This window comes from Rutidosis leptorrhynchoides, chromosome 3, assembly GCF_046630445.1.
Source record: "Rutidosis leptorrhynchoides isolate AG116_Rl617_1_P2 chromosome 3, CSIRO_AGI_Rlap_v1, whole genome shotgun sequence".
NCBI classification, from domain to species: Eukaryota; Viridiplantae; Streptophyta; class Magnoliopsida; order Asterales; family Asteraceae; genus Rutidosis; species Rutidosis leptorrhynchoides.
The window spans coordinates 687,935,181-687,958,047 of NC_092335.1; the positions used below are offsets into that span (position 1 = coordinate 687,935,181).

Here is a 22,867-nt window from a genome sequence, read left to right on the forward strand (position 1 = left end):
GTATTTAAACAGTTATAAAAGTTATAAATGCGAGAGTAAATAATGTTCTTTAAATCAAATGCTGACTCCACGGCCAGACACGCATCAAACACAATGGAAGCCTACCTCTTAAAGACCTGAGAATGAAAACACGCAAAAACAGGTCAACAAATAATGTTTGTGAATCTATAGGTTTAAAAGTATAACAGTATCTGAAAAACAGTTATCAGAAAAATAGTTTAATTTCCTTGACCACGAGATTTTACAAGTACAACACCAAGTTGCTAAAACGTTTGCATAATATATGAGCACCTGAATACTAGCAATGACCCGAGTATAGAAGCCACTATACCGACCCTTACCTCGTAAAATGTTATACACTTGTTAGAGTGTATCTAATGTTCAAAGTAAATGCACCACAGTTAATATTGTAGGGTGAGGTTATCAACCTAACGCATCCATCCATCTAAATTGTGCTTACACAGATGGTATTAAAAGTATTCAAGCTAGAGGCTTTTTGAACAAACTCAATATGCATATATAGTACTCGTGTCTAGGTTGGTATTAAAAGTATTACAGCTTAGTAATGCAACCTAAGTATACGTGTTTAGGTTGGTCAATAAATGTATCTTAAACAAGTGTGGTTTCATAGTATAAGTTGTCTTATTGCTCGACTCGACGCGTTTCCAAGTAAAAGTCAATTATATCATGCAAGTCAAACAAAGTCAACCGAAGACAAACCGAAAGTCAAACTTGGTCAAAGTAGTCAACTAAAGTCAACATCAGTAGGTTCGTGTCAAATGTTGGTCAACATGTCAAACCTAAGTCAAACAATACGTTTTAGATCATGTATGGTCATTTTCACAATTTCAGTTTATCGTTGTGCACAAAGTTCCTGAACATGCAGCATACTTAGCACATTATGTCATAGTACAAAATTCAAGTAAACATGGCAAACTCCAGATCATAAGCATACTCAAAATTGATTCTAAAAAGTCCGGCCAGGGTCTCATATGATAATTAAAAGTCAGGAATCAGAAGGGGTACATTTGAGGCTTGCCAAGTCAGTTTCTGACCGCGCACTGATTTCGTTTTGGCTATAACCGGAGTTAGGAACATGAAATTGATACAAGACCAGTGGCCATAGTTCAAGAACAAGTCAAAGTAACATATATAAAAAATCTAGCAACTTTTGTTTAGCCAATTTGTACAGTTTATTCGTGCAAATTGAATATTCAGTTTTCAGCTCAAATCAGATTTTACATAAAGTATGGCTCTATTGTGCCCAATGCATAAAGTTTCAAAGATTGACATTAACTAACAATAAGTCACATATTATGTTAAGTTTCATTTTCCAGAAGCATACATGCTAAATAAATAAACTCAAACCACAGAGTATAAAACAGAGAGCAAGTTGCTGTTTCGATTCTAGTTTAGTTAGTCACATTCGCATGCGATTATCCGAAGATCTAGATACAATTAGTCTATGATATATACATGAAAAGTGAAGTAATTTTTGTGTATATTTCAAATATGCAAATCTTTAATCACAAAATTTAATACATTTTATCATACAAGGCTATTTTCATGCAAGTGATATATAAAACTACTTTTACACTAATTCAAGCATATCTCGGGTTATACATAAGAAAACGACATGATATCCTAGTCTAAATTGAGTGTTTTAAAATTATATTTCCAGCGGTATAATTTTCACATGCCAATTCATGGTCTATCAAAACCATATTTCTGATTACACATAAAAACACAACGTTAATTTCAATTAGTCATAACTTGATCATCCGGAAACGAAATCAAGTGAATCCAAAGCCTAAACTCAATAGTTTTTCGCAAGGAATCTGAATATAAAATAATAATTAACATTTGAAAAACTTAAATTTACTGATCATGCATAAACAAATTCGGTTTTAAACCCTAACGCATCAAACAATCAATTTAACGATAACAATTAACATGTACGCGTATAGACTTGAGCAATTGACAACATAACTATGAAAGTTTGATAAAAATCAGATTTTTAAGATTAGGGTTCATGTGTTTATACCTTAGATCACCAAATAGATTACACCTATGCGTAGAGGACGATGGGAATTACAATGTTTGTGAAGCAAGATTGATCAAAGAGCAAAAATTGATGGTGGATTGTTGGTGGTGGAGGTCGACGTGAATGAGAGCCAGAAGGAGTGAGGGATCGACTTCTTTAGGGTTAGGGAAAATAATATGCAGTGTTTTTATTTTACTAGCTAATTATAATTAGGCCTTAAGCACACTACTAGTACCCAATAAGCCCAAATTAGAAATTAAAGGGGTGGGGGGTTGGGTTTCGGCCGAATGGGGCCCATGGGGTACTCCTGAGCTCGTGTTGTCCATTTCCTTGTACTCGTGGTCCGTTTCAAGTGTCGTTTAGTCGTGCCGAAGGCCCGGAACGCTAAACCGATCGTTAAACGCAACCAAACATTAATTTATTTAAAACTCAATAAATTAAATATTTTTAAGAAGTTAATAATTAATAAATTAATTATTAAAATAAACCTGAGCGTTTCGTTGCTCAAAAAGCAGTTATCAAAATCGTATCGTTTTTATCGTATTTCATTATTCGAATTATTTATTTGAATTAATATCAACCCATATTAATTATTGTAACCCTCCAAAGCTCAAGTATGCATTTATTACACATAACCACACAAAAGTTAAGTAATCTCCGTTAAATAAACTAACGGAAGGTTAACGGAAGTAACGAAAAAAGCAGGGTTGTTACATTACCCACCTTTTATTGAAAATTTCGTCCCGAAATTTTAGTGAACGTCCGCTGGGGTAGTTTCCTCGGGAAACAGTTGCGGATACTTCAATCTCATCTGGTCTTCACGCTCCCACGTGAACTCTGATCCTCTTCTCGCGTTCCACCGAACTTTAACGATAGGAATTCTGCTTTGTTTCAATTGTTTGACCTCACGGCCCAAGATTTCGACAGGTTCTTCAATGAAATGAAGTTTGTCATCAATACGCAGTTTCTCTAAAGGAATAATCAAATTCTCATCGGCTAGGCACTTCTTTAGTTGGATACATGAAAAACGTCGTGTATACCGCTGAGTGCTTGTGGCAGCTCTAATCTGTAAGCTACCGGTCCGACTCTTTCAGTTATCTCAAACGGTCCAACATATCTAGGACTCAATTTACCTCGTTTCCCAAATCGTATAACACCCTTCCAAGGTGATACTTTAAGCATAACTTTGTGACCAACTTGGAACTCTATATCCTTCCGTCTAACATCGACATAACTCTTTTGACGACTCCTAGCCGTTCTCAATCGTTCCTGAATCTGTAGGACTTTCTCAGTTGTCTCCTGAATAATCTCAGGACATGTCAACTGACTATCCCCCAATTCGCTCCAACAAACGGGAGATCCACACTTCCTTCCGTAAAATGTTTCGAAAGGTGCAGCTTTAATGCTCGCATGGTAGCTGTTATTGTATGGGAACTCAGCTAGTGGTAAGTAGTTATCCCATCCATTTCTGAAATCTATGACACATGCTCGCAACATGTCCTCAAAAGTTTGAATAGTTCGTTCGCTCTGGCCATCTGTCTGGGGGGTGATATGCTGTGCTCATATCTAAACGGGTCCCCATTGCTTTCTGTAGTGACTGCCAAAACCTGGAAGCGAATCTGCTGTTGCGATTGGATATAATAGATATAGGCACTCCATGCCTAGAGACAACTTCCTTAATGTAGATCTGAGCCAACTTCTCCATTTTATCAGTTTCTCTTATCGATAAAAAGTGTGCGGACTTAGTAAGACGATCCATGATAACCCAGATCGTATCGTAACCTCCCACTATTCTCGGCAGTTTCTTGATGAAGTCCATGGTAATACCTTCCCACTTCCACTGGGGAATCTCTGGTTGAGTTAATAATCTTGATGGCTTCTGATGCTCAGCCTTGACTTTAGCGCAAGTCAAGCACTTTCTGATATAGGTAGCAATGTCAGCTTTCAAATTTGGCCACCAATAAAAAGCCTTCAAATCTTGGTACATTTTATCTGATCCCGGATGAATTGAGTACCTTGACTTGTGTGCTTCCTCCAACACTAGTTCTCTCAATCCACCAAACTTTGGTACCCAGATTCGATTTGCAAAGTACCGTGTTCCGTCCTCCTTGATGTCAAACTTCTTATCCATTCCTCTGAGAAATTCAACATCGACATTTTCTTGCTTCTCGTCTTCTTGTTGTGCTTCACGGATCTGTGATGTGAGATTTGTACGGACAACTATGTTACGAGCTTTAACCCTGAGAGGTTTCTCTGGCTCTTTTCTACTTAAGGCATTAGCCACAACATTCGCCTTGCCCAGATGGTATTGAAGTTCGCAGTTATAATTGTTAAGTAGTTCCATCCAACGTCATTGTCTCATGTTGAGCTGTTTCTGATCGAATATGTGCTACAAACTCTTATGGTCAGTGAAGATAGTAAACTTGGTTCCATACAGGTAGTGTCTCCACATTTTAAGTGCAAAGACAACAGCTCCTAGTTCAAGGTCATGCGTAGTGTAGTTCTGCTCGTGAATCTTTAACTGACGTGATCCATAAGCAATAACCTTGTTTCGTTGCATAAGTACGCAACCCATTCCTTGACGTGAGGCATCGCAGTAAATAACAAAATCTTCACTTCCCTCGGGTAGAGACAATACTGGTGCAGTTGTTAACTTCTCCTTCAACAACTGAAATGCGGTCTCTTGCGGTTCTGACCACTCATACTTCTTGCCCTTATAATTCAAAGCGGTTAACGGTCGAGCAATCTTAGAGAATCCTTCAATGAATCTCCTGTAGTAACCAGCTAGACCCAAAAATTGCTGAATCTGCGTTGGCGTCTTTGGAGTTTCCCAATTCGTAACCGACTCAATCTTTGCTAGATCGACCTGTATTCCATTGGCCCCTACAACATGGCCAAGAAATTGTACCTCTGGTAACCAAAAGTCAGACTTAGATAACTTTGCATACAACTGCTCATCTCTAAGCATAGTCAATATCGAACGTAGATGTTGTTCGTGCTCTTCCCTGTTCTTGGAGTACACCAATATATCATCAATAAACACAATGACGAATTTATCTAGGTATGGCTTACACACACGGTTCATGAGGTCCATGAACACTGCTGGTGCGTTCGTTAAACCAAACGGCATCACTGTAAACTCATAATGTCCGTAACGTGTTCTAAACACCGTCTTCGGGACATCAGTTTCTTTGACTCTCAATTGGTGATACCCGGATCTCAAATCAATCTTCGAATAATAACTAGATCCCTGTAGTTGATCAAATAAGTCATCAATCCTCGGTAGCGGATACCGATTCTTGATTGTTAACTTGTTCAATTCTCTGTAGTCGATACACAACCTCATCGACTCATCTTTATTTTTAACAAATAGGACCGGAGCTCCCAAAGGCGAAGAACTCGGTCGGATAAACCCCTTGTCTAACAATTCTTACAATTGGCTAGACAACTCTTGAAGCTCTGGGGTGCAAGTCTGTACGGTGTGCGAGCCACCGGTGCCGCTCCTGGCACTAAATCTATCTGAAACTCAACTTTCCGATGTGGTGGGAGACCAGGTAATTCCTCCGGAAAAACTTCAAGAAAGTCCTTAACTATAGGAACGTCTTCGGGTCTCCTCTCTTCAGGTGCAATTTGGCTTACGTGAGCCATAAAAGCAATACATCCCTTTCTCACATACTTCTGGACTTTCAAGCAGTTAATGAGATGTAATTGTGAACCATTTTTCTCTCCATAAATCATCATAGGTTCACCGTCGGCAATAGGAATACGAATAGCCTTTAGGTCACATACCACCTCGACTTTGTTATCAGTTAACCAGTCCATTCCAACCACAAAGTCAAAACTTCCTAGTTTAATAGGTATCACATCAATGCTAAACGGCTTATCTTCTAACATCAAAGTACAACCGCGATAAATCTTATCAGCTCTCATCAAGTTACCATTCCCTAGTTCTATGAAATACACGTTATTTAAGGGAGAAACAAGATTCTTAACATTGTGATAAATATCCTTAGATATAAAACTTCTATCAGCGCCAGTATCAAACAAAACGTAAACAGGTTGATCATCGAGTGAAAACGTACCCGTGACTAGCTTCGATCATCACGAGCTTCCGCGGAATTGATGTTGAACGCCCTGCCGCGAGCATTCCCATTATTGTTCTTAGGACAGTCCTTCTTGAAATGACTCAGCTGTCCACAACCATAACAGTTCTTACCATTATTAGCATTGTTCGCGTTGTTTGCAGTGTTGTTGTTGTTGGTGTTGCCATTGAGATTCACCTTGCAATCTTTTGACAAGTGGCCAAACTTCTTACAACGGTCACAAATTAGAACAGTACAGTTTCCGATATGATGCCTGCCACACTTCTGACATTGTGGCTTCTTACCCTTGTACCCGGAGTTAGTTCCTGTGACCCCAGTGTCATTACGATAAGAATCTTACTTCTTGAACGGCCGTTGATTAGAATTCTTATCCTGACCACCATTCCACTTCCTCTTACCATCATTGGACTTAGTTTCATTCACTGTAGTACCCTTTCCCCTTTGGGCAATCTGGTCCAGTAACAAACAAGCCATGTCAATGGTTTCTTGCACGTTTGCGGGTTTGAAAGTAGTGACCCCGCCTTGAATATTCTCACTTAGACCTTCGATGTACAGCTCCACCTTACGCTTTTTAGGAGTAACCATTTTGGGACACATTAACGCCAGCTCAAAGAACCTCTTGTTATAGGCGGTGAGATCGTTGCCTACTAACTTCAGCTCTCGGAACTCGCGTTCCATTTTCTTAATCTCGTTTCGTGAACAATACTCCTAGATCATTCGTTGCTTTAAATTTTCCCAAGGTAGGGCATAGGCTTGATCGTGTCTTAGGGATTGAGCATAGTTGTTCCACCAGGTGAGCGCACTGTCCGCCAGTGTGCCCGTAGCAAAACCTACCCTGTCATCATCATTACACCCACTAATGATGAATGTGACTTCCAAATTACAAGTTCATCACAAAAAATTGTATAAAAAACCCTAAATGTGACATTAAACCAAATAAAATCACAGGTGATGACATTTGTTAACATCTAAATGTGACTTCCAACTGATTTCTTGTAAAATCACATGTGATTAAAAACCCTAAAAATTACATACTGATTATTCAACAACAAATTTGCAACTCATATACCGATAAATAACACACATAAAATAATCACAAACAAATTAACATGTGATTGAAGAAACAACACACGCGAATCACTACTAAACACTGAAATTAAAAAAAAAAAAAAAACAAAGGAATAGAACAACACCTGATTTACTGTTCAATAACACATCGTAAAATTACCTATAGATTTCGCCGGAGCTTGTTTAATGGCCGGAGTTTGTTTTTTAGCCGTAGTTTGATTTTTAGCTGGAGAATCATTCGATTTAGCCATTTTTGATAGATCGACTACTCATGAATGTTGTGAATTGATGATCGTTGATGCCGGATTTGATGATTGTTGATGGCGGATTTGATGGTTGTTGATGATTGTTGAGAGCGTGAGAGAAACCCTAGAACACAGATTGAGAGAGAGTGTTTGAACGATTTGATGGAATGAGTGTGGGTGAATGTTGAACGAAAAAAAAATGTACACTGATTGGACGAAAATGCCCCTCCGCCCAAAAATACTTATATTTGTTAGACTTAATATTGGCCATTGATCAAAGTCAATCTAAGGGATGGGAATGAATCCTTCAAACTCAGGATAAAACTTGGATTCAAATGAATATCCTTCAACATCTCGATCCTAATTACTATCCATCTATATTTGTAACACATCACCCCTTTTATTTTTTATATTTTATTTTCTCTCGATTTCTTTTTTTCTTTCTTATATTTGATAATAATAAATAAATAATCGGCGTATGACTGAGCCGCCTAGCTTGACTAGGTTCCAAACCCCGAAAAAAAAATGAATATTTTGTCAAAAATTCTTATTTGAAGCATTAAAGAATATTGTTATCGTCGACAAAAGTAGCATATCAAAGCGGTACTTGATCCTTAGGTACAGCAAACCACGACGTAAAAGGAAAAAAAACCCTATGGAAAAGGAGAAGCCGTCAAGAAATCTGCAACTCTATCAACGAATATTAGGCTATTCGGTGCAACGAATGGAAAAAAAAAAGTGTCTTTTTATGTCTTTATTTAATGTTTATTGTTTTGTTCCAGTCCGAACTTTCCCGATTTCGCCATTCGGACTGCGGAGGAGTGTTAGAGCATGAATTAGCATAGCCCGGTCCATTTATGAGTTTAGGGTACTATTAGGATTTCATGTAGTATTATAAATAGTTGATCAATGGAATATAACAAGTCACGAGGTTTTCATAGTATAACAGTCCCACCTTCACGAGCTACCACTAAAAAAGACAGTGACTGTAAAATATCAGTCACGTTGCCTAAACTGAATGGCTATAGGTAGATATATAGTACTACATGATGAATGCAACCATGTGAGATGATGATAAGGTGATATGAAGTGCATCCGGTTATTCATTGATACGTGTTACTCGTTTATATTATACTTATGAAATAAAAATGTCAAATTATAATACAAACCTTGTATAAGCACTACATTTTCATAAATTTGTCAAATCAAAATGTTCACATTCTTCAATTTTGATAATCTAAAATTAATTTTGACAAATTTTTTAAACTTCAAATTTTGATATATCAAAATATTTTGTGATTTGTCAAATCGAAACGTTTAGATCTTTATAGATCGAATACTACATTTTTATCACGATATGTTTAAACCCTTCAACTTGATACGTCAAAAAAATATGGTATATAGGTAAAAGATTAAGTTATTGTCCGTTCGTCTAATTGGTAAGAATATTATTTTTACTTAAAGATATGTTACTTTATCAGGTTAATCTATGTTCGCTCTTTTTATCAAGTCACTTCAATATATACAGCTAATGAGGTTTACTCTTGTGAAAAAATCAAGAGTGATAAATCGAAAACTATTTATAATAAATCCATCAGATCCAAATGTTTAGATCGTTTGGTTTTGATAAATCCATATTAGCTAGCTTCCGTGATCCATTTAAAGAGGATTGAAAACTTTATGCTCAAAAACTTATACCAAAACCATCATATGTACAAATCATATTCGGACATCTTTTCATCCTTTCGTGTTATGGGCTTTTTATGTTTATTTTCCCTCATTTAGATAAGTTATAAGTAACTTTCTAGATCCAAAATAAATATATATAAGGATAAGGATATTACATTCAACAACAACAACAACACTCAATACCACATAAGTGGTATATGGAAAAGGTGAGATGTAGACAATCATTTCCCTATCCGATAATAAAAACAAGTTATTTCTCCATCCAGAGTAAAAACACTCTCAAAAGTAGATGATGCATATCCATATGATCCAGATGGGTTGTTTATTTGGGTTCGGATTAAATGGGCTAGAGAGTTATGTTAGGCTCCAATTTGGGCTGTATGCATAAAGCTGGCAGAAGAATTGAGATTCAAACGAGTCATATTTGGATATGATTTGCATTCCTATTTTCATGCTTTATTTTTATTTTTAGTTATCCTTTTATGTTTACACACTATTTATATGGTTTATTTGTTAGACTTTAAAGGGGGATTATTATTGTTTTGTTTATTACGTGAAGAAAAAAAAAAGCCAGAGGCTTTTTCTTGTTCTTGTTTATTCATATTATCGATTTGTTTGGCCACGATCCTTAATTCATTATTTGGTATCAGATTTCAGGCATGGCCAACAACAGATATCGAGGTGACTATAGCAGATACGCCGGACGAGGCAGTTATATTGATCCTAGAGATGCTGAAATCGAGCGTTTGCAACGAAGGATAGCGAAATTAGAACGGGACCGACATCATAAATATGATGAACGCTATGCTTCGGATCAAACGGAGGACAATTGGGACAGTATGAATCTGCTCGCTGATGCGCCGAGAGGATTCAAACGGTACCATCCCGAAGATCCATTACGGACCGTTGGTATGACGGTTGAGCAAATTTTCAATCTAGAGTATGTTCCCGAACCATACGTGGATGAATATTCCATCCCTATCTATGATGCGGATGGTGAGGAAGAAGAACCCATCTATGATACAGATGGTGAAGAAAAAGAGGCACAAGACAATGGGGAGAACATCATTTTGGCGCCTTTGATGTCACCAATCAACCATGATGTCAGGACAGACTCGAGGGTGATTTTTTTTGAAGAAAAGGAGGAGATCAAGGATTTGCAGAATAAGGTCCTGAAGTCTGTTAATGGGCTTACTGATGTAAAGTCACAGCCAATGTCCAAAGCCGAATATATATTGTCAAGTATATTGGATGTTAACTTGATAAATGTTAAATTAGTTATTCCTTGTGTGAGTGAAAAGTCACATATGCACATAATGGCACTGGGGATAACAACAACTATCTTTACATCCAAGCGTGATATTGGTTGTTTGGCCTTTGAAATTAATGTGTCATCTCAATTCATGAGAAATTTAATAGATATCGAGTCGAGTGATCTTTTAAAGGAAATTAAGATTCGAGAAAGGTTTTCAGTGGGTCGAACAACACGTGGAAGTTATGATGACATAGACTCGAGGTCGAGTCTTTTCGAAGAAGGGGAGAATGATGCATATCCATATGATCCAGGTGGGTTGTTTATTTGGGTTCGGATTAAATGGGCTAGAGAGTTATGTTAGGCTCCAATTTGGGCTGTATGCATAAAGCTGGCTAATGATACCGCAACCCGCAGGCGCACCGCAAATGTATGTGGACAATCACTATTGTGCGTATGCGTGTTCTTGTGTGCGGTATGCGGCGTGCGAATGCCTTTGTTCCCGGTACGGCGGTTGCTTAGCTGTCAAGTAAATATCTTTTCCATAATTATATCCGTGATTCGGGGGAGTCAGTTATGGATGAGATTAACGTGATATGGGACGGTTCTAGAATTAGGGTTTGCCTATAAATACAAACCCTAATCATCATTTACCAGACACAGCATATTACGTAACCATCACCTACGATACAAAAGCATCATTCGTCATCTTTTCAAGGTTAACAGGTTATCTTTCGTAAGCTAGTACCTACGACCTTATTTGGGGCCTCTTGATCGACGACCGTTATCGGAGGTGGACTTAATCACTTGGCCACCCCGCCGACATCATCATGTCGGCCAGGGTTATTCACGGTAGCCGGACCGGAGAGCCACGTTCTAAGATCCTTAAACCCCTCTTTATGTATTGAGCAGGCATATTAAACCCCACGGTTAAAATATGCATGATCAACTGGTGCTTTCATTGAGAGTCGAATTAATTCAAGACTGTTTAATTGCTTTTTCTTTTAAGGTTTTGAATTGTATGACTCGTTATTTACAAAATTTTTGAATTTTTTCTTTAATAGTATCATGACTTCCGAGGAATCATCGGAACATACCCAAACAGATGTTCAGAACACACCGTCTGGTAGTCAACAGACACCGGTTATGACTACGGGGGCCGCTATTCAGGCGGGGTACACGATGTACCCTCCACCTATATCCGGCGAACCCTTTCAGAGGTACAAGCCGATATATTCAGACGGGGTTACATCGCCAAGAGCAAACTCACCAGTCACAACCACGCGACTGGACTTTTCGTCAGTGGATCCAAGGGTCATCTTTGCAGGCACTAGCGGTGGAACAACGGGGCCGCATGTGGTTTGCTGCGGCCAGGTACCTATTTACAGTACCACTGTTTCAATACCTCTGCATACGCAGAGCATTCAGCAGAATTCGTCATTTACACCGTTGCAACCTTGGCAACCACCGCGCCCAGTTTCACAATTTTTAACTCCTGCGGATGCGCAGGCGTTACTTAATAGTTGGGGATTTGGTGTCATCCCAGATGCAAACTCTCATTGGGCGCCGATAACAGCGCAGCAGCAAAGCACAGCGCATACAGTTGGGCTTTTAAGTGTGTATCCTCAAGTTTCGCAGATATCTACGCCACGAGTTTCGCTTCCTTTACAGCCACCTGTGTACTCTGCGTCTTCAAGTTATCCCTCTTTTTCAACGCAACAGCCTTGGTTATATCCGCAGACGAAGGGTCAACCTTGGCAAAATGTTCAAGGGCAGGCAAATCTTGCAAGTCAATTCATGCAGGCTGCACCTCCTGATATGGTTCACTTATTTTCACAACCTGACTTTGTTCAGGACATGATGAAGCGTTTCTTTGCAAACTTGAAAGGGGATCCTGTTAAACCACCCTTCGAGCTACCGACTACCTTTGACAAGTTTCCTCCGCATATATCCGCATACCCGTTTCCATCAGCACCAAAGATACCTAGCACGTTGGGTACTTACAATGGCCTGACCGGTCCAGATGATTTTTCACAGCGTTTCGAAGGCGCAATGCGCACTCAAGGCTGGGTGGATCCGGTTGCGTGTCAGATATTTCCTATGACACTACAGGGTATTGCTCGTGAGTGGTTTAATAAGTTGCCGGCGGGTAGTATTGCCGGGTTTATGGATCTGCGGACAAAGTTTTTGCTGCAATATCAGAATCAGAGACCACGCAAGCGCACTCACATTGAATGCCATGACATCGTGCAGAAGTCCAAGGAATCTTTGGGCGAATTTCTCACAAGGTATACTAATGAGTGCCTGCGTATACCAGAGCAACAGATTTCCGGACTCATACATGGTATAAACTCAGAACGTCATCCAACACTGGTAAGGCGTCTGCGCCATACAGTCCCAACAACTTATGCTGAGGCGCTTAATGAATGCCACGACTATATGCGGAGTGGCGAAGATAATGACATCCCAACAGCTAGCTCACGCAACGAGAGGAAGGACGATGATGATCGTTCGCGCGATCAAAATCGTGGTAACAACTCTCGCGGAAGGTATCCTAGCGGTGGTCCTATCAGGAATGATAAAGGGAAATCAAGTGGCAATTATCGAAACAACTCTCGCGGAAGGTATCCTAGAAGAATTGAGATTCAAACGAGTCATATTTGGATATGATTTGCATTCCTATTTTCATGCTTTATTTTTAGTTATCCTTTTATGTTTACACACTATTTATATGGTTTATTTGTTAGACTTTAAAGGGGGATTATTATTGTTTTGTTTATTACGTGAAGGAAAAAAAAGCCAGAGGCTTTTTCTTGTTCTTGTTTATTCATATTATCGATTTGTTTGGCCACGATCCTTAATTCATTAGTAGAGAAAGTCATCCCTCTCTTTATTCGACGGATAGAGAAATTGCTTCCGACAAAAAGATATTACATTATTACTCTATAATAACCCACAGAATATAACTAACTTCGCGTATCAAATAACTGGTATGTTTATGTTTAGGTAACTTTTGCATTGTATGATACGGAGTAAAAGATGACGTTTTTGGATTAATATGATTATTATTTTTGGAACTGCAAAAAAAACGTAAATTCATAAATTGCTGTCATGTTTATGTTTGAATCAATATGATTTCAAATCACACTAGCAAACATTTTGAGGTAAAAAATGTTCATCTGCGCATCACCCAAATTTTTGTAAGGGCATGAAATTTTGAAAAACCCATATATTCATGTATATTTTATCTTCGTAAATTGAAGACATTTGTTTTTCAAACAAGTTAATCGAACCGGCATAATCTTTTGCATCTTTATATATCACCCCCTCATTAAGGATAAAATGACAGTTATAGAATAAAACACTTTGGTACGATTATTTTAAAACTTCTTTTTTGGATTGATAATTTTTTAGTATTGTTATATTTTATATCTTTTGAAAAGTTTAATGTTTATATGAACTAATTTTTTTTATTATTATTATTATTTTTTTATATATCAAATAATAACTCATAATTTAGGGGATGATTCTCACACACACTTTTTTTATCCTCACACACCAATTTAAAGAAATGGAGTATTATTAGAAGAGTAAAATGTTAAAATAGGTGTGTGAGGATCAAAAAAGGGTGTGTTAGAATCATCCCCCATAATTTAGTGAGAGGGTCACGCCCGATTCTGATTAACAATACCAACTCATATGTCTACGCGATCATAAACGATAATCAAATCGTTTCCAAATTTATGTTCCGCATTAACAAAACTAAAACATCTGGACTAAACTTAGGCCACTGCCAATCGTAACAGCCTTTCACGGAACTTATTTCCCTCACCTCAGTGCCACATCAGCACAAACACTTTAACATTCCCTTTACATTTCTTTCACAATTCCCTCCTTATCATAAACTCCACAACCCAACTTTACCTATTTTTAATTATTTTTTAAACTCAAATGTTAAATTAAACATTACATTTTATTATGTATAATGAGTATTTATACTGTAGAATCCATTTGTTTTAAAAATATATATATATGTTCAACGACTCCTTCCAACGGCTATCATCTTCAATCTTCACAACAACAACAACAACAACAACAACAACAACAACAACAACACCCAATACCACATAAGTGGTGTATGGGGGAGGTGAGATGTAGACAATCCTTCCCCTATCCGAGAATAAAGAAAAGTCATTCCTTCACTCAAAGTGAAAACACTCTCAAAAGTGGAGAAAGTCATCCCTCTCTCTATTCGTCGGATAGAGAGATTGTTTTCGAGTGGACCTCCGACCAATAAGTAGAAAAAAAAAATTTAAAAAATAAAATAAAGTTGAGACGTCATGAAAATGGCAAAATCAAATTTTTATGGATTTTATATCATGCCTGAAATTTAATTTAGGCTCTAAGAGTCAGTCAACTCTTCAATTGTTATAAAATTAAAACACAAAGTAATTTGATATAAGTGAATAAAACAAAAAAAAACACAAAAAAGCTCGTAGGACCCATAAATGCTCGTTAGCTTACCATTCTACGCCCGACGAACGAGCAAGGTGGCGAGATATTGCTGATCATCGTCACACGGTGGCGGTTCGCCACCCTCCCTGGGTACGCGTATAGTGGACGATAGTAGGGGTGTTCATCGGTTCGGTTTTTTATTTTTCGGTTTATTCGGTTTTGAAACTTATAAAATCAAAACCATAAACCATACCGAAACCAAATTTAAATATCAAAACCATAACCAAAACCGAACCGAAAACCGAATTTGATTTTGGTTTGGGTTCGGTTAAAACCGAAAATCACTAAAAATAAAAATCATAACCAGCATAAACTTATATATAAATTAGGAATAACAGTTGTGGAATTAATTTAAGTATATAGGCCTATAGGGTATATAACATGTTTATTGTTTAATAAAAATGTAATAATACATCAAATATAGTATACATATATAAATATTATAATTAAAAAATGTTTTAAATTGTTATTAATTTGATTTCGGTTTTTAATTCGGTTTTCGGTTAACCAAATTTAAAATTTTCAAAACAAAAAACCAAACCAAAAACCGGATTACGAATTTGGTTTCGGTTTTGATCGATCCGAAAACCGTTTAAAAAATTTGGTTTGATTTTTTTTGTTTGGATTCGATTCGATGTTCAATTTATTCGGTTTGAAACTAAATGGTACACAACCCTAGACGATAGGCTGATGCCTTACTTATTAAAGAATAATTCAAGGACCAATTTTGTAGTTTACTAAAAACAGACGAAAATACCAAATGAAATTGTCATGTCCATACCAAACTTGAATGCGATGTCAAGTGTATGTGTACTCCGTATTTAGAAAAAACTGAAGACTTATTAGAGATGGGCCACTTCATGTTCATGTTTTTGTGTTGTTAAAATGTTAATGGTGGGGGTCACAATTGTACCGTACAACTAGCTTGGCTTATCAATTTATGTTTATCTTATAATTGACGTTTATCAACATATAGTCGTTGTCTATCTATCATATCATACCAATCAATATTTATATTTATATTCATAACAAATTTGTTTTCGTACATTATTTAACTATACAACTTACTTGAAAAGGGCATTGAATTAGATTAAATGTTTGTACGATTTCTTATGACAAAAGGTTAATAAGTGACAATTTGTATTGACTTACAATTTTATGTATATTCATAAAGTGGGTTCATGAAAAAAATATAATTCCGTACATAGTGAAGGGACTATCAACTTCAAATAAAACAATAAGAATTAAATCAGCAATTTTATATAAACCACAAAGATTATTTGTAAATTGTAGTCAGTTTGGTGTATTGACCTTTGTATTTCTTTACCTTTTAAATCATTGTATTCTTGGTTAAACTGTTAATATTAAAATATTAAAATATTATAATAATTAAATTATTTTTATTTATAGTTATATTATATAATATACATATATATACATATATTATAATAATAATATAATAATTATTAATTATTAATTATTATTTATTATATAATAATAATAATAATCTTATATATAAAATGAAACTCACTATTGTTTTGTTATAACGATTACCATTAAAATAGAAATCTTCATCGAAGAATAAATGATCCTAAATCGATATGACAAACCAAAACATGAAATGCTGGAGAAAGAAAGCATTACTAAGCCAACCTAACACTAACTAAATTCGAGCTTAAATGGAGCCAATTGCGCCAACCAAAATGAACAATGTCGAGAGAATCTAAAACGCCTAAACATAACATAGAACAAAACCATACACCACATAAAAACCAAAACTATAACGATAAAACAGACAACAAAATGCAAGTTGACTTAAACGTCTTTAGAATGTCATCATTTGCTAAAAGGATGAATATTGACCATTTAAATAACTCAAAACTGTAATGTCAACCATTGATTTGAATAATGATATCATAGTTATCTATATTCTCAAATCAATAATTGATTTGCTTATTTGAATCTCATCCATTATGGATAACAAAGTCAATTATTCCTCTATTCTTATAAATAAGAATATAAATAAAATAAACTCAATTTTTTTATATATCTTTATTATTATATTGTATTACTCCTTCCGTCTCACTATAAATGTTAATAATTGACTTTCAAAGTCTTTTTTTTTTAACTTTGACTATAAACACTTTTATTTGTGTTATATATTATTTAATGAAAATTATATAAGTAAATCGTGTTTGAAACACCCAATCTATTCATATTAATTTTATTAAATATTATGTAACACAAATAAAGATATTTGCGATTTAAAAGTCGAACGTAAATACGTATAGGGGGATGGATTTAGTATTTAATTATAACTATCAATTAATTATCATGTTCTTCAACTAATTATTACGTAGTAATTAATTCCTTAATATCACGAATCTAAGCCAATAATAATATAACTAGTGAAATGATCCGTGGAATTACGGGTTTGTTTAAACGAAACAGTTTAATAATATGTTTTAGGTATTAAGTGAACGTACATGCTAAAGTCATTTAGTTTAATGACCCGTGAAACCACATAGTCCGACTAAGAAACTCGTCAGCTGAACATTTCATCAAACACCTAAAATGCATATTAAGCAATCTACATTCAATCATAACAGATAATATTGGTTGTCATTTTATTTTAAAAGTGTAAATTAAAATATAAATTTAGAATTGGTTTCCTTCTGCTTAGCTTTTATACATTCTTATACTCATTTCAAAATAATTAATTAAAATAATTCAAAATTATTTAATTTTAATAATTAAAATAATTATTAATAAGATCTAATAATAATAATTAATTAATAAAATTTAATTTTAATTCAAAATTATTTAGATCAATGACATCATCCACTATGCTTAGATTTTTTTCATTTGTTTTTTGATTTTCTTTTAAAAAAATTAGCCTAATAATAATGACATCATCATTATAGGATTTTAATAGAAATAGATAATAGATAATAATAATAATATTATTATTATAATAATAATTATTATTATTATATTATAATTATATTATAATAATAATAATAATATTATTATTATTATTATTATTATTATTATTATTATTATTTTAATTAAATTAAATAAATTCTTAAAATTAAAATTAAATTTAACCAAAATACTCCGTATAAAACAACTAAATATAAACAGTTATGATTACGGAAGCATCTACTTAATTCGATTCAAAATCAAACCCCGTAGTTTCTTAGGTTTATATATATTCTCTAAAGTGGCGACACTATTTATCATCAATAATTTCAACAAGCATCAATCAAAAGCATCCAATTCAATTGGAGTATTGGTAACGATTTCTTCCCCTTTTTTGTTCCATCTTTTTCGCGTCTTATTTCTTACCCATTGTGAATCTTGTAACTGGGTATTGTTTGATTTGCATGTATGATATATAAAGTTTGTATTTTTCCTGTTCTTGAGTATCAATTCTCATCTGGGTTGTTGCTAATTTTTCTTGATTTGTTAGCCTTCTTTACAATTTTCATACGGGTATAATTATTTTTTCTTTTTTGAAAATTTAAGAGATGGAGTAATATTTGGTTTATTAGAAAGTTCTTTAAAGCTTGGTAGATTTTGGAGTGAAATTTACCTTAAAGATTGTCTTTTTGTGTTTGTTTGAATTGAAATTTTTTCTTGAATTTGGACTGCAGAGTTAAGGTTCGAGGTGAATTCTGAAGGTTTGCTTCTAAATTACAACAACCTTTTGTGATTTAGCAAGCTGGAAAAAAAAAATTCAGACTTTTTCAGCTCCTGATCAATAGGGAATTCAGGGTTTGACCAATTTTGACTGAAATCACAATGCATAGATTCTTATCAGATGTTTTAATGGATACCCAAGGGGGTGGAGAGTCGCTTTTGGGTTCGATCAAGATTGCAGTTTTACCAATAGCCAAAGTTTTTACCATGTGCTTTTTGGGGTTTCTTATGGCTTCTAAGTATATCAACATTTTGCCTGCAAGTGGAAGGAAGCTTTTGAATGGGGTAACTTTAATTTACTTTTCTTAATTTGCTTTCATAGATTTTAGTTATCATACACGAATACAATTCTCTTGGTGCATGATCTTGAAATAAAATGATACAATAGTATTGCTTTATATAGAGTGGTTATAACTTTGGGTACAATTAAATGGAATTTCTTTTAAGACATGGTTAATTTATATGCCAATAACGAAATTTGGTCTGTTTTTTGAATTGGGTAACGTGGATTCACGATTTACTCTAAAGATGAAAACTTTTAGTCTTATTTTGAGTAAAACCAAGCTTGTTACTGAAAACAGAAATCAGCCAAAATTGGTTCCTTTTTTAGGTAATTTGTACCGAATACATTGAAATATGATACGGTTGTTTGGGTGAATTAATTTTGATCATACTTGTATCTTTCGTATACATATATATCTAATTTTGTGGCATAATCTGATTATTATATATGTTTAATGCAGTTGGTGTTTTCACTTCTGCTTCCATGTTTGATATTCTCTCAACTTGGACAGGCCATCACTTTTGAGAAAATGATCGAATGGTAAGATAGTGAACAAATATTTTTTAAAATCGAATTTAACTTATCCAATTTTGGTTATAAATGTTTAACACAATTTTACTGCATTACAGGTGGTTCATTCCGTTTAACGTCGTGTTGGCTACTATATCTGGTTCACTTATAGGGTTACTTGTTGCGTTAATTGTCCGTCCACCGTACCCGTACTTTAAGTTTACCATAATTCACATCGGCATAGGTAAGTTTAACTATCCGTCACTAGTTACTTTCATGTATTGGGCGATTTTCGGTTTTTTGTTCTTAACTGATTTTAATCATAAAAATTATTTGCAGGAAATATTGGGAATGTACCACTTGTCCTGATTTCAGCTTTATGCCGAGACAAATCAAACCCTTTTGGTGATTCGGTTAAATGTGCTCAAGATGGAAATGCGTACATCTCATTTGGGCAATGGGTAAGTTTTTTGTTTTTTAAAAATTTTGACTGCGTTAGTAAAAGGATAATCACATCTATTTTACTGTTCAGGTCAACAGTTTCCCATTGTATACTATTTTTATAATAATGTGTCTAACCTCCTAAATTATTTAACTAAAATAGTTAGGTTATTGAACTAATATGCTTTCTATAATCATTGTTTGGCACACTAATGATTCATTAAATTATATATATCAGGAATATATTAGGTCAACCCGACCCTACTTATTTTTCCAGATTTCTAACAACCATGAGATACTTTTGGTATTTTAAATATGTCTACGAAAGACATTAATTATACTAACACGTTAAAATGATTGATGTAATTAGGTAGGCGCAATTATTCTATACACGTATGTATTTCAAATGCTTGCACCTCCACCCGAAGGTTCGTTCGATATTGAAGATAGTAACAATCTTCCCGTAAAAACCCCTCAAAAAAGTAACAATCTTCCCGAAGAAGTCCCTTTAATAACTAACGAGCCTGAACCGATACACGAGGATTCTTCTAAAGACGGAAAGGTAAAAGTTAATAACTTTATATTTATTCTGTAAACGAATGTCAATTCACAAGGTTTTTAATAATATAAGTTGTTTTTTTAACTTCCTGACAGATAAAGCAAATTTGGAAGTTTATTTTTGATAAGTTGAAGTTAAAGCAAATACTCCAACCTCCTATTATTGCCTCGGTATGATATTTTCTTATTTTCATTCATAACAAAACATAATACTTTTATTATAATGTCCTTTATTGACAAATTATTGCTTTGTTTTAGATACTGGCTATTGTTATCGGATGCATACCATTTCTGAAAAGGTTGATCTTTACACCAGATGCACCTTTATACTTCTTTACTGATAGCTGCTTGATTCTTGGGTATGGATACTTCTATTCTTGTTTGAATATATTATACAATTTAAACCGACTATTTTGCTTATTTTTATTTATTTATTTATTTATTTTTTTGTATCAGGGATGCTATGATCCCTTGCATTTTGTTGGCGTTAGGTGGCAACTTGACAGATGGTAAGTTTTCTTATTGATATCTGATATAAGTTGGTCATGATAAGTTTTGGTAAATTTTATTTGTTTATTTATTTTAACTATTTTTATATGGAACAATAAATATAGGACCCGGGAGTTCAAAACTTGGATTGAAGACTACTGCTGCAATTATTTTCGGTCGACTAGTTTTGGTTCCACCAGCAGGATTAGCAATCGTAACATTAGCCGACAAACTTGGATTCCTACCACCCGGTGATAAAATGTTCAAATTCATCCTTCTTTTACAACATTCAATGCCCACATCTGTTTTATCAGGTACCCACCAAAAATCTTGATGATTTTTTCACACATTGACCAAAAAAAGTCAAACTTGATTCTTATGTTTATACTTTATACACAAATACATGTACATATATGCAGGTGCTGTTGCAAGTTTAAGAGGTTGTGGAAGGGAAGCTGCAGCCATCTTGTTTTGGGTTCATATCTTTGCAATCATCTCAATGGGGGGTTGGATTGTTTTGTATTTAAACATCCTTTTTTAGAGTCGGTTTTTAGAGCCAGGAACTTAACCATTGTTAAACAAGAACAATCGACTTTGGTGGTATTTTAAGAATCAAATGACGCACAACATAGATACATGAAGTTGGGATGATTCGTAATGTTTAGAGAGTCGTTCATATTAATACAATGAGTGAAAGGGAAATGAATGAAGAGTGTATGTAAAGCTTTTCGACATTCATGGTTTATCGTTTGGCCATGGATGTTATTAGAAATGAAATGTCTAATTAGAAAGCCACATACCTTTGTGACTTAACTAATATATTTTCACTTTGAAAATCTAAAATTGTTCTTCCCAATGTCTCATTTTAATTTTGTTTACATTCAATATGGTAAAATCTTATCTAATCAGATCCATTCATCCAAATCCATTTTATTATATTTGTGATTTCTTTCTCTGCAATTTAATCCTAGAAAACAACCGTTTTGTCTTGTTTTTCCACAGGTTGATTTGTAGGAGATTCCTGTTTTACTCAGATTTTTAATGTATTTGTCTTCAGAATCAACCAGCCCACATGTTAATCCGTTTGGCTCACGGAATCTAATGGGATTCCGGCAGAATTGGAATTGAATCTAGACACGATGCGTGTCTAAATTCAATTCCAATTCCGCCGGAATCCCATTGGAATCCGTGAGCCAAACGGGGTCCGCATCAAATATGTTTACACATTTTGTTACAAAAACTTTTGTTATGTAAATGTGCTCAATTCTGTTCCTAATTGTGGCCTCTGCAGAATTGATAATCTTTTATTTTGTGATTGAAGTTTTTATTATAACTATGTATATTTAACTACTAACTACTAAAATAAGAAAAATAAATAAGTATCTAGGTTGAGTGATGACAAATGGTCCTTTCAATGAGTTTGGTTGGATTGAAACCCTTCATAGTGAAACAACTGTACTGTCTGTTGTTAAATTTTGAATATGACTGGCTTCTTATCCGAGGACGAGTACTTTCTTGTCAACATTGCAAGCGCCTAAAACCCGACCAGATGTCAAGAACGTTCGACACTTGTAAATAATATATGCCTGTAGCACGAGTGGTGGAAGCAGAAATTTTTTTCACCAGGGACGAAATTTTTTTAAAAGCGTACCAACTTTTTTAGGGCAAAATATAGAGGTTTTCAGGCAAAAATATGATGATTTTTGGGCAAAATGTGGAAGGTTTTGGGCATAATATGAAAGTTTTAGAGCAAAATATGAAAACTGGAAGAAAAAAAAAGGATAGTGATACCTCCATTCATAAATTTGATAGATCCATTCATATAATGGGCCGGTTACTTGTATTGTACCTACATAGTAAGCATGATCATGAGCGGATTTATCAATTTCATTAGTGAAAATATCACTACCTAAACCACTAGAGCCAAAATCGAAAATTCTAAAATTTTTACACTAAAAATTGCAAATC

General features: G+C 34.8%; 1 protein-coding gene across 1 annotated transcript; it reads left to right on the forward strand.

The window, feature by feature from the left end:
- The first annotated feature begins 18,078 nt into the window (after positions 1 to 18,078).
- On the forward strand, positions 18,079 to 21,751 carry LOC139899484 (protein PIN-LIKES 6-like). Its single transcript, XM_071882314.1, has 11 exons — positions 18,079 to 18,211; positions 18,573 to 18,903; positions 19,362 to 19,441; positions 19,531 to 19,655; positions 19,751 to 19,872; positions 20,223 to 20,414; positions 20,507 to 20,581; positions 20,669 to 20,769; positions 20,867 to 20,919; positions 21,025 to 21,213; positions 21,319 to 21,751. Exons 2-11 carry the CDS (start codon positions 18,721 to 18,723, stop codon positions 21,438 to 21,440), a joined length of 1,242 nt encoding a protein of 413 aa, XP_071738415.1. The 5' UTR covers positions 18,079 to 18,211; positions 18,573 to 18,720; the 3' UTR covers positions 21,441 to 21,751.
- The last annotated feature ends 1,116 nt before the right edge of the window (positions 21,752 to 22,867 follow it).